The 17,456-nt window shown below is 43.9% G+C and overlaps 2 protein-coding genes across 2 annotated transcripts; both read right to left on the reverse strand.

Moving 5' to 3' along the window:
• Positions 1-4,098: 4,098 nt before the first annotated feature.
• On the reverse strand, positions 4,099-5,846 carry LOC133393784 (uncharacterized). Its single transcript, XM_061660255.1, has 3 exons — positions 5,489-5,846; positions 5,169-5,417; positions 4,099-5,088 (listed from the first exon to the last, which is right to left on the reverse strand). The coding sequence occupies exons 1-3, from the start codon at positions 5,769-5,771 to the stop codon at positions 4,538-4,540; spliced, it is 1,083 nt and encodes a 360-aa protein (XP_061516239.1). The 5' UTR covers positions 5,772-5,846; the 3' UTR covers positions 4,099-4,537.
• A 3,384-nt stretch (positions 5,847-9,230) lies between these two features.
• Positions 9,231-11,545, reverse strand: LOC1271021 (uncharacterized). Its single transcript, XM_061659420.1, has 3 exons — positions 10,530-11,545; positions 9,722-10,459; positions 9,231-9,644 (listed from the first exon to the last, which is right to left on the reverse strand). Exons 1-3 carry the CDS (start codon positions 11,042-11,044, stop codon positions 9,551-9,553), a joined length of 1,347 nt encoding a protein of 448 aa, XP_061515404.1. The 5' UTR covers positions 11,045-11,545; the 3' UTR covers positions 9,231-9,550.
• Positions 11,546-17,456: the final 5,911 nt, after the last annotated feature.

The raw sequence follows: 17,456 nt of genomic DNA on the forward strand, positions 1-17,456 counted from the left end.
GGCAGTGCCGGCAAAGCCGGTGCGAGTGTGTGAGTGAGCTAGTAGAGGGTGAGCATTACAGTTGAGTGCATAGTTGTAGAAACGTTCAGCGGGAGGGAAAAATAAGAAGTAAAGTGTTTTTTTTTTTTGCGTTCGGGGAGAAAAGCCCATTTTTGGTGATTTATTTTTTTGCTTTCGATATTTATTGTTGGCTTATTTTTATTATTATTTGTAGGAAGTAAATTTTCGTTTTTTTTAAATTAAAATTATTTAAAATTGATTTTATATCGGGTGTAGTGAGGACTTCTAGTTAAGCCCTCAAATTACTTATTATGTGTGTAATAGGTCAGCAAATGGAATCATTATACAATGTCTTTTTTGTTTAATTTATTGAGTAAATTTATTGTACGATGAATTATTGTCGCAAAATAATATCATCTATTGTGTTATTTGAACCTTTGAACAAATTTATTATTTTACAATCTTTTTATCATAAAATGCATAATTTTTCATCGTTTCGGACCAAACACCGAACCACATCATATGCATCTCCAACATCCTTAACATGCCCACAGCCATCGCCGTTCGAGCCCCATCGTGCTGCAGCATAACCGTGGACAGTCCCAACAACAACAAACCAACCTCCGCACAGGCAAAACAGTGGGTTTTTTTATCCTTCCTTCCCCTCTTCTTGTTATAAGACAGGCCTACACCACTGCTGACGAACTGAGTCTGCGTACCAGACGGCCGAGAGATATGATTTAGGAGATTTAGAGATTCGGCAGCCCTTTTGCTGCTGGAGAGCGAGGGCCCTCAACAAAAACACCCTTAAAACACACCGCCCGTACAGGAGCAAAATCATATTGTACCATCATCCTCCCACCTGGGTGGTGGGAGCGACATCGAGGGAAGGGGTTATGGCCGCCTGGACAAGCGACCAGATATTTGCCTTTTATGGAAACCAGGTCAAAGGATTGCAGGATATTCATGCGCTCATCGACGCCTTCGATTCTCTCCTCCCAAGTTCTCTCTTGCTCATATTTTTGCCTTCTCGGGCACATCCATGAGGTCATAGTCGCATAGCCGGTGGTGTCTGGACCTGGGTGGATATTCGTAGGCGGCAACTCCGGTTTCTGCGGGGGTGTCCAAAGTGTCCTCTTTCCCTTTTCCTCGCATGCGTAACCGAGCGGACGTTATAGGCCTACACCGCCTCCGACACGCGGAACACGGTACACGGCCGTGAGTGGGACCGGTTTGCTGTTGTTGTTGTTGTCGTTGTTGGCCACTATGGGCCCCCAGATGGGGCTGCGTGACTAATAAGTCTAATTTGGTCGAATATTGCACCACTGATTGCCATTTTGGAGCTTTTATTTCAACGAACAGTTAATGGCCCATGTTGAAGAAGAAGATAAGATCTTGTTGTTAGGATCATTGGAACAAGAATAGGATCTTCAAAAACTTATCCTTGGCTGATATCAAACGTAGGACTTGAGTAGGCTGAACATTGAAAGACACTCGGAAGATCTTACTTCCTGAATTTTCGCCCCGAAATACTCATACCAAGGTCTTCATTTCGCTGTTTGTTCTAATTTTGTGAAATCCAACAGAGCCAACACGGTGCAGGCACTCGGTGCAGAGTGCTTTCCATGCCCATGAGGCAAGGTGTACGTGGGCGCAGAATTATATATGCACACACACACCGAGCACAGCACCACCATCCAGCGCGACGGGCCTTGTTTGGTATACGCTGGCAAGAGAGCCAAAGGCAAAACTCAACCCACCGCCGCAAACCATTAGTTGGAAAGGCGAAAAAACTACACAAATGAGCCTAATACGACAAAAACGGCAAATCGGAAACTCGCACCCCTCGACGGCCTACGACGGAGACGTCGCGAGCGACCGAGGCCCACGACAATTTCAGTCGGACGGATGACGGTAACGGCAACACAGTCATCCGAGTGACTCAGTCAAGTTGGTCTCGGCTCGGCTGGCGGAACCATAGTGCATGGAGGGATTTGGCTTCTTCGCACCTATTCGATGGACCACGCCACATGGATGGATGGAATCACATGTGCTGCGTGTGCCGCCGGTGTCGGAATCGATTTATTTTGCTTTGCCCCACGGGTCGCGTAATCACTTTTGAAAAATGACGAATAAATTCATCCCTTCCAATCGGCATTGGAATTGCATTACGGCGCACTGGCTGTCCGAAAAAAGATGATATGTGTAGCTCATTAGTACGTAAGACCATATGCGGGACCTGCGAACACTTGGGTGCGTGCGTGCGTACTCGATGAAGAAAGGTTAAGGATGCACGGGCAAGCTGCCGCCGATTTGCCGGTGATGGTGATCATTCCAAGTTGGTTGGTGATCATTGCTGGATTAAGGGTGATAATATGCTGTCTTTAATGATAAATCATGCATAAACGATTTTTAACAATTGACTTTTAAGTGCATCGATAATGTGGTTCACGATTATGACATATAATCAACGAAATTTTACAATATGCATAGCTGATGTGTACCGCAGGTCATCCGGTCGTCTTTGGAAAGATTGTTGTTGTATGGCATTATATTTGTATGTGGTTTATTTGCATGCACATTCAAATCTTAAAGATAATTAATTTCAAGTAAAATTGTTCTTAGTGTTTTGAATTTTTAACCAAACAGATGACGTCAATGTTTAATTATGCCATATTTTAGGAAAAATTGACAACTAGGATAAGTGTATCAATTGTAGCTATAGCACCAATTATGGCTATAACGGACACTATTTTCGCTCTAAAACTCTCTATTTGCATTCTAACACCACGGAAGGATTTTTCATTTCAAATATGAATATTTTAAAACATTTTTGTTTCATTAGTTCCGTACTGCTCAATTCCGTTTGTTAAATATAACCATTTTAAATTGCGTTGCTAAGAATTTTGGTATCTCTTACAATTTTGTTAACAGCAGCACTGTAGGATATTAGCGATTTTCAGGCACCTAACTATATTTCTAACTTAAAATCATCATTTTTTTGTAATATTTATTATTATTACCATTATTATATTTATTGACTTTTCGTCTAAATATCCTAGAGTTTTGGCTTACTACCACAATTGGTACATCTATGGCGAATTGCTAGGAACACTTTAGTCATAAATGGTAATTTGAGATGCAAATTTTAATCGAAATTTTCTATTATTTCTATAAACACTGAGTCAAAATAAAAAAATACCCTCGTGTTCTACACATTATAGACTTTAAGAAAACATATTGACTTTTAAAATATTACCAAATACTTATTTTTACAGGTGTAAAATCGGAATTATAATGACATAATATAGCCATAATTGGTACACTTAACCTACACCTACACTAAATATGTCTAAAACGATTATCTTTTGAATGACCAGTCCAATAATTTACATTTTTTTTTCGTGAAACAAAGACCTGTTCGTAGTTCGTTTGAAGTTTAGTTTTATAATTTACCACATCAAATGGAATCGATAACTAATTTTGAATATTTTTGATGCATAAAAGCCTAGAATGTGATCTGAAATACAAACAAATGTCATGATCATCTAATATAATATTCGTAATGAATAGATAAAGTAAAATTCAATTTTTTTTAATAAAGCAAATTGAGGTCTTTTACAATAAATTATTTTTACTTAATATTTGTCATTATTTTTCAAAAAAGCATAAATCAAATTCCATATATAATTAACACAAAGCTCAGAGTTCTCTTTTATCTCTTAAGAATCAAAATCACTTGGTTTGAAGAACGCTTGGAAAAATATTGGAAACAAATGGTAGTCCAATTTTAGATACTAATCAAGTTGATAAATGACAATTCCATTAAAACTTTCTAGTATGATTATTTATGCATACATATTGGTTTACTCTTGTAGAAACATGTTTGTTTTCTACAAGATTTTTGGAATGATTTTTTAACCAGATAGTCTTGAGATGGTCCAGCCAAAATGCTAATTGTTTTTGATTATTTATGTTGTTAGTTGTTTGGCGTCTTTCTCATATTAGCATCATGCCTAATTTTTATATTCAGCACTAATAAGTCATGATTGACTGCCACTGATTTCTTCCAAATTAATTCCACAAAATTGTTTTGAATAATGTTAAATATTATTTATTTCATTCCTGTTTTGTTTCATAATACTTTTTCCTCTATTGCTGCTCAAAAATTACCCTCGACAGACCGGCAAAGCCTGCAATACTGCAATCAATAAACGATTTTGAGCACAACTAATCAATGAACAACTGAACCGTTTGGGTGCCAACCAAAACGGAGGAAATTCGTGTTCTCCTTCCCTTCATGCACCATTGCAGCGAGAAAGAGAGGCAGAGGCACACACAAAACTACTCCAAAAACTGCCCACCAGCATACCAGCATTTGATCTGATTATCTTTCTTTCGCCCCTTTTCCGTTGGTGCGGTTTTCCTTCGCTGCCGCAACCGCTTGCGGTACTTGCGACAAAATCGTGGAATGCATTAGTTTTTCGGTTCGTTAAACGTTAGCGCGCACTCAATTCGACCCGCCCCGGTCCCTACTTTAGCTCTCATCCTGCTCATCCGATTCGTTGTTCTCCCCCTCGAGCAGCAGCTCATTCGCAGCGGAGCGGAATTCGAACCCTGGCAACTGTTCAATATCGTTCGCACTGGCCGGTGGACGCACCGTTGTCGTTGTGTTGGAGCTAGCCGTCACATTAACGTTGAACGGGAACTCCGCAAACGTGGGCGCAAACAGTTGACCCCGTACGGTGGCCTTGCGCTGTTCGTTGTACCCCATCTTGAAGCCTTCGGGCCACGACCGAACCTCGGACTCGCTGGTACAGTTGGATGGTTTGGCGCGGGCCAAGAAGTCATGCTCGAACGCCGCGTTGTACAGCAGCGTACAGACGCCGTGCGAACCCCACGGGGACAGGGGTGCTGCCAGCTGATTGATACCGCAGTCGCCCATAATCCAATCCTGATGGCAGCTGGTCCGATGGCGCGTGCCATAATTCCGGCTGGTGTGAATGCACTGCACGTTCTTGGCCGCCGTACGGTGGTTGGGCGCATTGACGTCTGTGGTGTCGAAGCCGGTGCCAACGATGTCACAGGCTGGATGACGAAGGGAGAGAGCAAAATGTTGGGGAGATGTTAGTACCTAACAAGGCTAATCGAAAGACAGGACTACTTACCATCTATTTCCTTGAGTTTGCGTGTGCCGTACTCTTTGGCGGCGGCCAGTGCCACCTGAGCTCCAAAACTAAACCCATACAGAAAACCATTGTCCGGGCTGAAGCCTTCCTTTTCGAGGAACTCTAGCTTCTGCTTCAGCACACCATAGATGTCTTTGAAGTTACGCCGCAGCCGGGCGTATGTTGGCAGTTGCGCGAAGCGATCGTAATTCATACACATCACACAGCCTCCACGGTATTCGGTTAGATCTAGAATTTGAAAATAGAGTTAGAGGGACGTCCTCTTATTCTCAATCCCTTTCTACTCCACTACCACGCACTTCGAATGAGATCCTGCACAAAGTACTTTTCACAGTCAATCTTCCACCCGAACACAACGATCGCATACTTGGCGCCCGGGTGACACTCGTCGTCGTACTCGTACGTGTTGTTCTCCGCCAGGTTGTAGATGTGCACGAGATCTCCCGAAGAGTTGTAGTAGTTGAAGAAGATGTTGTCCTGAAACCGATCGGCACTGACCGGATGGGCATGATGCACCAGCATCAACACCATGGCCACTGCCACGGGCAGCGCCAACCTCTTGATACTCTGTCGTACAAACATCCCGCTAAAGTTTCGCTGACGTGGTTGATGGTTCCCGGCGTTGATGCCTAAAGAAACTAAAACACAGGCCAGCGAGCGGCCGTACCTTTATACACTTTTAGGATGACCTAAATTCTTAACACTGATTCAAAAAGCAAACACTGATAGAGGACCCAAGATGTAGGGGGAGAATCGGGAACTTCGGAGGAAGTAAGAGACACAAAGACACCGAATGTGTGTGGAGAGGAACAAAACAAATAAAAACCTTTAAGACAACACTACACACACCCTTCAGGGAAGCCAGAGCCACGCGAGAATTGATGGATCTTGTGATCTTGTGTGTTGGGGATGTTGGATACGAAAAGGTTCTTTGCGCTTGCAAGACCCGGTCGCCGCCCCCCGATGAGAGATATCACCTGTCACCGATTTGCTTATCTGCGATCTGCATGTGTCGATCGTGAAAGCTTTCTCTGGAGCTCTGGAGAGACCTTTGGAAACCGGCTTAGTACGGTGAGGTCAGATTTCTGGTTCTGGCTCACCTGGCACGAACCTCCTCTTCACGAGGCGTTAGTTGTTTAGAGACATCAGGCACCGAGTTCATGTTACGGGGTTCGTTGTTTTTCACTGTCAAACTAAATTTCGGATAACCCGAAACCGGTATTCCTGACTAGCGATGCAATAACGTTTATTTGTTTTGACGTGATTATTCGTTGGCACGATGTCAGCACCGGAGCGTCATAATACCGGTGGGGATACACCGATGGAGACACCTTTGCGTGTTTAGTTAGAGCGATGTAGGGGTGATGGTGAGGTCAAAATTAACCCTCTAGGTCAGGGGTCGGCAAACTGTTTAACTGTTGGGACTTTTCATTTATTCTCAAAATAATTTCTTGAATTTAAAATCCGAAAAAGTTATGTTGTTATCTTCACTTCCTATTGTGTTGAAATTAATGCATTCTCTCGCTCAGGCCGGAATTTGCCAACCTCTGCACTAGGTCATGGACCTTAAACACACAATTACATCAGTGCAGGCAGTTCAAGGGATTGGACATTGCCACATGTGTCATCTTGCTCTGCCCAAAACGTCAAATTATCTCGTAATAAACGGCCATCATGCATCGCAAGCATAAATCAATAAAACGTTTGCGCAAAAAGGGAAACGCATGAATGGCTCCCAAGATACGCACACATACTCACACACCTCACGGAATGACTCATGTTCATGTTTGCAAATTGATCTTTTTTTAATGCCACATAACCCCATTTGAACCATATTCTGGCGAGAACAAGCATTTACGCACGTGTCGTCGTGTTTGGTGGTTTGTGTACTTTCTCTTTCGGTGCAAAACCTTCATCCCCCTTGGAGCATTCTCGGTCACGCACGGTACACAAATCAATCGCACCCGTCCGCTGCTCAGTCCGCCAAGTGCGAAGCAAAAGAAAGCTCCAAAACACCGGTCTGATGGTAGCCTCGGGATGGTTGGGTAGTGGATCGATATAACCGCACCGAGAAAGCCGCCCAGTGCAAAAGCTCGTTCCAAAAATGGCGACGAATTGGGCAGACTGAGCGAAAACTGTGAGCCAAAATACTGTTCCGAAAGCAACTCTCCGTCTCCGTGTGCGCTATACATGTGTGTGCGTGTCTTGGGGCCATAATTTCGCCGCAACTACAAAAAGCGAAGTTTTGGGAAGGAAGAAATTTATTATTATCATTCTTCCATAAGCCTTACCGCGCCGTGTATATCCCCAGCCGTTGCAGCGGTTGTATGTGCCACCCGAAAGATAGCCCAAAAATGCCCAAACTTCCCCGGGGACGTAACGCGTTCCGGTGTGTACGTAAGTCTGCGACGCGCGAAAACGGGGAGATAAGAAATTCGGCAGGATTGATTTCGGCGGCTCGCGATTTTTATCGACCAAACGACCGATCCGAACGAACTCTCTCTTTTTCTGTTCCATCGTTCGAGCTCTCGAGAGGAATTGGTTTTTAGTGTAGACACACTATAAAGGTCTGCGAGGCGGGGGGATATTTTACTTCTTGGGTGCATGATGAGGTTTGTGGTAAACGGTACAGTTCCGAACCTCTGGGTAGGTCGATGGCAATGGCATTTCTTATACGATTTCCACCAATCGATGCGTTCGTTCGTTCAACAGATGATGATGACGATGATAACGGTGGTGGTAATCAAAATGAGTTTAAATAAAGGGTTTCTTAAGCCTTTCTTAGTAATATTAGAAAATGTTTCAAACTAAAATTTCGAATAATAATTCGAAAGATTTCTCGTTAGTTTCCTGAACCTACGATGGACTAACAATTGAGAATGTTGAAATGGGAGGATACGAATTGGCACTTGAGCTGTTGAGTTGGTCAGAGAAGCCCTGTAATCTTCAGAAATGTTTGATTTTGTGATAATATTTGGTATATCAAGTGATAGAATTTGGTATATTCTATCATTCCGAATATGTTCCACTGGGCCCTTGCAACACGGAAGCAAACCAAAAGATGTTCAAAACATAAACTATGAATCAAATATTTATGAAATGATTGATGACGTCATTTGAATCATAAATTGAATAATTATCGAATCTTTTGATATTCATGATTCAAAAAGCTAGATTCAATATGAGTTTCAATGTTGTTTCTATTTCTATATTAATTTAAGCTAAAGCCCGTAAAATATCAAAACATCATGGATTAATCTTATATTTCATGTTGGGAGTTTGGGAATTCTGAATCAGAACTAATAAAAAAGAATTAGGTACAGCTTGTTACAATTTTTTGAAAACAAATCTGTGAAATCCTTTCTCTAACTCGAATTTAGTGTCTCATATGAGCCACTTATTTCACATTTTCAATCCCGCACTTGTCCTGTTAAACGACGGCTAAACAAATTAACGGCAAAATCATAAATGGGGAACCGTAAAGGCAACCAATTAAACCCAATGTTTGACTGCAAAAGCGGTGTTGTTATTTTTAATTTATTTCTCCCCCCTTGTTTCCCGATCGTACTCCCCGAGAAGTCTCTGAGATAGTACTAACTTATCATAATTTTGCAATCGCCCTCAACACTAATGGCGACACACATACACACACACACAATCACATCCGACAAGTGGTACAATCGAACCACGAAAGCTTTCTAAATGACGCTAGTGAAGTAACAAGCACTGCTAACACAAACAAAAAGCGGAAAACAAACATAAAACTGAGAAAAAACGGTCCCCTCATAAAAAAAAAAAAAACAGTTCGTCGCTCCTCCTCCTTTAGAAGTCTTTTCCCTTTGGGTGGCTTACTAACCTATCACTCAACGGTGTGATCACGGTTATCGAACAAACCGAAACACGGCGCCATGAAAAGCACCGACCGAAACCAATTTCGAAGAGTTAAAGTAGAAGAGTCTTCACTGGGAACTAGTGAGAATTTGTGATCGGTACTTAACGAACGCACTTACAAAAACAATAGGGTGGATCAATTACCAAAACTTTGGTTTGTATTTGTAAAGAGTAAAATATTTATTTCCCTTTCGCTCAGTGTATATCGTATTTCAATCGACACTTAAAGTTAAAAAAAACCGAACATTAAACATAAGCAATGACGAAACCTGAAGTCGACTCCTCCGCTCGTCCGTGGGTTGTTTGCTGCCCCCGATGGGATCTGTCAACTCCTACACCTTCGTCGGGTGTAAGCCATTACAAACTGGGGTAGTTGGCACTGGGAGGTCCTAAAATTGGCACCACTGGGTTGGTTGTTTTTGCGACACTTGCGACTCTCTTTTTGGAGAGTCTATCCACCTTCCCTATTTCTAGAAACCATAGTCAAAGATGTTGTACGGATTAGTGTACACCGTGTACGGGAACACGTCGGAGGTCGGCGCAAAGAGTTCCCCTCGGACCTCACTGAGAAAGAGAGAGATTTAAAAAAAAAGATAATTATTAGATCCTAAAGGAGAATTAACATAACAAGCCAAGCGTACCTCTTTCTCGTCTCCATGTATCCCATCCGGTAGTTGCGCGGGTAGGTGGCGACCTCCCCGAACGAAACGCACTCGAGCGGTTTCGGCTGTGCCAGGAACTGGTACTTAAACGCCAGGTTGTAAAACACCGGACAAAGCCCGTGCGATCCAAGCGGTGGTGGTCCTGCCGCCGCCTGCCTCAACCCACACTGTCCCATGCGCCAGTTCTGGTGACATTTGTTCGGGAACTTCGTACCCTTATCAATGCTCGTATGCACACACTGTACGTTCTTAGCGGCATTCCGGAAATCCATCAGCTTAAACGCCCGATCACTATCAAAGCCCGGGCCAGCCATATCGCACGTATCGATCGCTTCCAGCTCCTGGCCACCGATCCGGCTGCCCACGTCCAGCGCCAGCTGCGCTCCAAAGCTGAACCCAAACACGAACGTGCGCCCGAACTGGACGCCCTCGTACCGGAGCTGCTGCAGGAAGTGCATCAGCACGTCGCGGATGTCTCGGAACGCACCGACCAGCCCACCGTACCCACCGCTCGAAAAGGCAGAATAGTCCATGCAGGCCACGCAGCCACCCCGATGCTGGTGCAGGTTGTCGCGCAGTGCCAACACCCACGGCACCTCGTAACAGTTCTCGCGCCACCCGTGCACGATCAGGGCGAAGCGTTCGTCCGCCGCGCAGCCGGTACCGTTCAGCAGCCGATCCTCCTCGATCAGCGTTGTCTGTTTGGTGAGATTGCCCCTTTAAAATACAGAGAGGGTTACAGCCTACACGCCGGTGCACCCACGACGGTGCGTTCACCGTGACTTACCCATGGTAAAACCGAAAGGTGATCTTTCCCTCGAACATCGTACGGCGTGGGGAGGGCTTCAGGGCGGCAAGCAGTGCCGGTGGCAGTGGCGGCGGTCTACGCACTTCCTCCTCTTCAGCTACCCCAACAGTCGTAGTGACGTTCATGCTGTAGTCCTCCTCCCCATCGCCAGCAGTAGTTGTGGTGTCGGCCACCATCTCGTCCCGAAAATCCATCGCGTAGTCAGCGGCGAACGCTTCATTGGACGCGATCGTCTGCAACCGCTGTGCCCGGAGTTGGGCCCGCTCGAGCCTTCGCTCCCGGATACGGCCTACCAACCGGGCACCGAACTTCCCATCCCGGTACGGTTCGGCCAACGCTGCCAGCCCGACGAACAGTACGAACGCGACCACCACCGGCACCACCACGAAGCGACGGCAGCCAAACGACATCTTCCCTCCCGGCGTTACCGATACGGAATGTATGCACATACCAATCGATGAACGGTGCGGAGCCCACAGACGGAAGACGCCCATGGCTCACACACGCACACACAGAGACGGCAAGCACGGACCACTGCGTGGTGACTTTTTTGGCGGGTATATCTGCGAGTGATATCGCGTCTCTCCAACTCTTTTACACGGTGTGGTGCATTTTCCAACACCGAAAAATAAAAACCTCACCGACCACCGAAGACCTAGATAGCGAACCAGTCAACCGGTACGCGCCGTACGGGGCTTTTGGTGAACGGGTGTGTATGCTCTCGGAAATTCTTCACCTTCACCTGAATTTCTTCCCTTTCCGAACCGGCAGCCGGTTTCGTGTCGTTGGCCTTTTTGGTGGTGGTGGTGGTGGTGATCGTCGTTGTTTTTGACTCCCTCCGTCACAATCGGTCACAAAGTTTCTCCTTCCCGGTCGGAGACGATTGACTCTTGACTCTTGCCGGCATGGCATACACCGTTTACGTTAACATGCTTTTTTAACTAATTTATTGCTGTATATCTAAGGTGACGACGCGAGACAACAATTTGGACCTTCAATGTCTGAAATCACTACTACCCACCCGCACACCGGGTGGGGGGAAAGCTCAGTACGGTACTCATCCAATGTAACGGAATTGATAACTTCGGTACTAAAACAGCGACAACACTCCACGAAGGGCTCTTTCTGTCATCTTACGGCCAAACCACGCTAATTGCTTTTCCAACAAGTGTCGCAAAAGGAAGGGTAAATATTTAGCTTGTCGAGGCGTGCATTACTTGACTGAGTAATATTCGTCAGGCTTGTGTACATGCTTTTGCACAACTTCTGATCATTGGTGCATTGAGATTAGAGATGGGTTATTTCCATCACTCTCTAACGTGAGTTAATGTAAAATTAACGATTTAGAGTGGCGAATTAAATGTTTAGCAAACTCCACAAGAGTCATGGAAAATGAATCATGGAATTGTGAGTTACTGTTTTATGCAGACAGTAAACTCACTCATGGAGGTCTAACTTTCAAAAGAGTTATTTAACCCACAAATCATTGTAACTGTGAGTGAGTAACTTGACAACTCTCAATTTAGCTTTGAAAAGAGTTATTTAACTCACGAATTATTTACTTAACTGCGAGTGAGTTGTTAGGCATCGTAACGAGCTGAACCACACAAGAGTGAAAAAAAACTCTTCATGATAATTCAACTTAACTCACAAACTCATTCGGACTCACTCATCACTATCACTCGCTTAAGCGTCTTCTCTATCAGCTGGTGTGGTGAGATGAATATCTTCAAGGAGAAATGGAAATGATGCGAAGAGGAGTTATAAAATTTGAATATATATTATTAGTTAAACGACACTACCACGGATGAAGAGGATTAGATCGTACCACCTGCCCAGGCCCTCTTTTGGCTACTCCAGTAGACGTTAGCACATCGTTAACTGACTGTTTGTTTGTTTGTTTTTTTTTGGGGGGTTGCATGAGTTGAAACCGTTCAATGATTGGGTTTCTATTTGATGAATCAATCTTCTCGCATAAACATTTAGTATCGATTTATTGAGTATCAATATTTTAATGTGATTTTTGACGATTCTCTTCGCTCTTAGTCGATGGACCTTCCTTGATGCATTAATGGGTAGAAATCGTCATCCACATTTAAATGATCATGAAAAAGGCCATTTTTATTAGCATTTTGTTTTGCTATACTATAAGCTATACTGTTCCTGTGGTACAGTCGTCGACTAGAACGACTCGATAACATGCCCGTCATGGGTTCAAGCCCAGAATGGACCGGCCCCCCGTAGCAAGGATTGACTATTCGGCTACGTGGCAATGAATTAAGTCTCGAAAGCCTGTATAGGCCGGCATGTCCGCGTAGGACGTTACGCCAAATAGAAAAAGAAGAAGCTATACCGTTAAGAGATAAGCTATTCGATCTTACATCTGTGCTTATTATTTTTGTGGCGACATATACTAGATGGTAGAAGCACTAACAGTACTGTTAGCATCTTTTCAAAATCTTTATTCCAATCAAAAAAAGATTGAAACTAATTATAAAAGACACAACGTTCCTTAAAGCCAATACAAGATCCAACCGTTAAGCTAAGCTTATTTGAATTTCAAATTAGTGAACTATTTCCTATGCTCCAGCTCTGTGGGTGCACAACAGAATATCAGAACTATACGGTGATTTTTCTCTGCCACTAAAATCATCACCAATTGTACCAAAAAATTCCATCCAGTAAATTATCTCTGTGTTCACAAAGAAATATTAAAGACCCTAATGATCATATCAATCATCTTATATCGAGCCCTTCATAATGATTTTTAATGCATGATGATGCTTGCCAGTGAAATAGAATACGCGCAAAACCCCAAATAATGCAGCACCAACTTCTACCAATATGAGTCATGTCAACAAAGTCAACGTAAATCAACATAGATTCTAAAATTGTACTATATCAGCTACGGTGTAAAGAAACTAAACTATAAGACAGGAAATGAAGAACCTGTATTGATTTACTGTATCGATTCACCTCCACCGTCTAGAATGTCGTGATTACTCGCAATATGCATATCATCGTTTTGTTCGTACTAAACTAACCTCATAAAGCCATCCCCTCGGTCGTCCAGTTGTTCTAGTAGAAGCCGACACAGCTTGTCCATTAATTAGGCTAATTACAGACACGCTTAGCTTTCCTGCGGCCCGTCTACAATATCCCCAGGCCGTGCAAATTGCTGCCTTATGACACTGCCGTGGGAGAGACGGCATGAGGAATCGAGCTAGACCAGCAAAAAAAAAAACGACACACCATATCCCACTAAATCCCTACGCCTTATGGCGCCGTTCCGTTGACGTAGCCGCCAGACCAACCAATGACCCCAATGCACGTGTGTGCAAACATCTGGCAAACATTGGACAAAAAATGTCGTAATCGTGCCCCCACAGTATCATCCCTACTGGTTGCGATGCATGCAGCGGACAAGGCAGAGATTGGCAAGGCGCCACCACAGTGCAGCAGAAGACACGTGACACGGTGTGAAGAAGTGGCCAAGCACGGCCTCACACAACCCCACACGACCCTCGGCATGGGCAGCATGCGATTACGCATCGGCAAAGGTGCCGAAAAAAAGTGACCAAAAACAGAACCTCTTACATAAATCAAACGACCACGACATCCTTGTGCGCAATCCCAAGACGGTTGTCTCTCTTTCTATCTCTCTATCTCTCTATCTCTCTTTCTCTAGTGGGCAAGTTCTCTATTACAATACAAAAAACACTAAATCCAGCACTGTGCAGTGAAGCCTACCTTCGGTCGGTACACTAGTCCCCGGTGAGTGAGCAATGGGTACTTCTACGAGTCCAAATAGTCCAAGCACCGCGGCATGACCCTGACCGCCCCCGCCACGTTGCCTTTCTTTCCATGGTAGGTGGGGTGAGCCGGGAGAGGAAGGATGAGGTTTTGCAGTTGATTGCGCCGCGTGTAGGCGCGTGGGCGCACAGTCTTACCGTCGGTACTGGGAGGCACTGAGCAAACTTGATCGAAACCGACGATATTGATCAGCGCCGCCGCGCGTGTGGGAAAATACGTCGCGGTCCGTAGTGATCGACAGGTTGAAATATGGCTACGGTCGGAATGTCATTCATAGATTTAAAAGTACCCTCGAGTAAAAAAAAAGTGGGGCTTTGTGGGAGCAATTAAAAGAGAATGTCTTTTAGGAGCTTTTAGGTGTGTGTGATCTTCAAGGAAAGTGAATGATCTCATAAATAAGTAATCGAAGAAAGCATTTAGCGTTTTCAACAATTTAAGGATAAGCTTAAATGAAGCGTAAAATAACTCAGATGTAAAGTAAAGTAAAGTTCTAAGATCTTGTTGTTTATGGTTAATTGAACAACATGTGCCGTGATTAGCCATTAAATTCACCGCATAACAACAGGTCCGTCTTGGGTTCTAATATCATAGGGTAACCCTGGTTTATGGCTATAACCCTGGTTTTATAGCCTTTGTCTTGTTGGTATAAGGACCTAGACACTCATCTTTTAGTTTTTTGGTAAACCTTTTTTTACGTCAATTTTATAACGATTCAGAATGAAATGAACTTTGAAGCCTTTACAGGAGCTGATTGTTCTATCTTCGATCTTGTTATCCGAATGCATTGAACCACCTTGTTGTCCGAATTCATTGAAATCGATAACCAAGTTAATTAGATAAAGATGCAGATGTGTGTTGGACTTCACTCATATCGGTTACAGAAAAAATAAGCAGAAGTACTTGCACACAACCAATTTAGCTTCAATCTAAACGGGCTAGGTCTTTGAAGAGCTTTGACGCTAACAAACTAGACACTGATAAACTCTTCCTTTCGAATACAGCATCTCTCTGTCCAATGTATTATAATCTTTCATATAAAATAATTAGTAAATACGATCCAGCACCTAAGATCATTGAAGATGTTGACTTGGAAGGGGTCGATCCGAACCTTTTTGTGACTTCGGAACATCTATCATAGAACTGCAAGACGTCCTCTATAACACATTACCACATCACCCAGCTGATACAGTTCCATTGTGAGCCAAATAACAATCTGCTTCTTAAGTGGATTTCTAATTTTTTCTTACATCTTATCGTAATCAAAAATATTTAATTGGAAAGGCCAGAATAAGGGTAAATTTTCTGTATATTTCCCAAACTCCTGCCATAGCATAACACTTTACAGAAAATTTGTAGCATTCATTACCAGCAAAATCGAATGCATTGTACGAAATAGGCCTGTTAAATGCACTTCGCAACAAACCCCCAACCATGCTGACGACTTCACAGTGTTCACAGTTACGGATCATCTCCCGGTGCGAGGCCGATTGGTTTCCCCCTTTTATGGTCCGAAAGCTGGTGCCGGAATTGTGACCAACTTTAGCCATCCTGGTGTGGGTGTTTCGATTTCTTCGGTTGGCTGGTCCAATCTTCTGTACGGCGTTTGTGCGCCTGCTTTTGGGGGCGAGGTGTTATTATAAAATAAAAAAGCGATCCAACTCCCCGAACTGTCTCTGCACCTTTCTTTGCCCGGTGCCAAATGGCGTGGATGGGTGCAAGTGTTTGTGTGTAAGACATTTTTCTTCCAGTTTTTTTTTCTCTTTTACACAGAGGGTAGTACTTCCGCCCCCGTAATGAGTACCGACGCTGCCATGATGTGTGGATGCTGCCATGCTGTCGCTGGCAAAGCACCAGCTTTGGTAATGAGAATGATATCATAGTTGCTTCATCGTTTGCTCCAAAATAGGCAGTCTCCGTTCAGCAGTGAGAGTAATGCGAGCTGTGCTGAACGGATCCAGAATACAGGAGTTCAAAAAGCCAACTGGGCAGAACCCATTACGGCAGCAAGGTTTGGCTAGAGCTCAGAATGATGGAGTGATGTTTGTTAGAGAAGCTCTCGTGATGCAATTGCTTCATTGTGGCTTGCGGTAAATGTACCAATTGGTCTGTAGTGCACTTGGCTGTATATGGGACTGATCATGTACACTTTACGGTTTTAATTATTACGAATGACACCCTTTGACACTGCAGTTATAGGAGTGATTTTTTTTTCTTCATGTGCGATATTTGAATTGATACCAGGGAAGAATTTTATGTGAAAAATCATCGCTAGTTTAAGCTTGTAATGTAAATCTTAACTATTTAGTGTTTATAGGTATGCCAACATTCAGTGTTGGCTTTTTTATTGGCCCGTCTTTGAGCAAAATATGTACAAAAAACCCATTTTCTCTTAAGCACTTCCGTTCTTAATGTCAAATTTACCGTTTGGAGTTGTATGCGAACGAATCAAACGATTGCAACTTGCATACAAATTGTACATTGAAGTGCTCTCTAGCGGTGAGCTATGATACTGTCGCCCTGTTGACTGGTGTCGTTTAAGGAGCGTAAGAGACCCATGGTACCCTTTGATTTGGATTCGTATTCAGTTTTTCAGAGACAGATTCGGAGTGGATCCACATCTACATTTCGACAGGAGTCGACTCGGATCCGACTCTGGATTTAGAAACCGTTCGAAATCGTCCGGTGTCGGCAAGATTTGGATGTTGATTGCAAGAAACTTATTTAGAAGGCTCATTTACGAAGTTCACGCGCAAAGCGAAAGATGAGGAGTCTAAACTTACTCTGACCGACTCCGGATAACTATGGTAGTTAACTCCAGTTGACTTCAACTCCAGATTGATACCAAATCCGGCCGATTTCGACTCCAGTTAGATTCCATGTGCGCTCCTGAGAGCACATCACTACACTACTAGTATCAACACTGCACTGTAGAACATCTAGGACCTTTTGAGTGTGTGGAACTACGCATAACGATTCCGTGGCTCCACGCGGCCGTCGATATAAACCACCTACAAATACAATTCCGCCGGCTAGCGAGTCGATTCCAGGAAGTGGTTCCATACCTACTATCCGGAATCGATTCCAGAAAACTTC

Source organism: Anopheles gambiae, chromosome 3 (assembly GCF_943734735.2).
Source record: "Anopheles gambiae chromosome 3, idAnoGambNW_F1_1, whole genome shotgun sequence".
Taxonomy (NCBI): domain Eukaryota; kingdom Metazoa; phylum Arthropoda; class Insecta; order Diptera; family Culicidae; genus Anopheles; species Anopheles gambiae.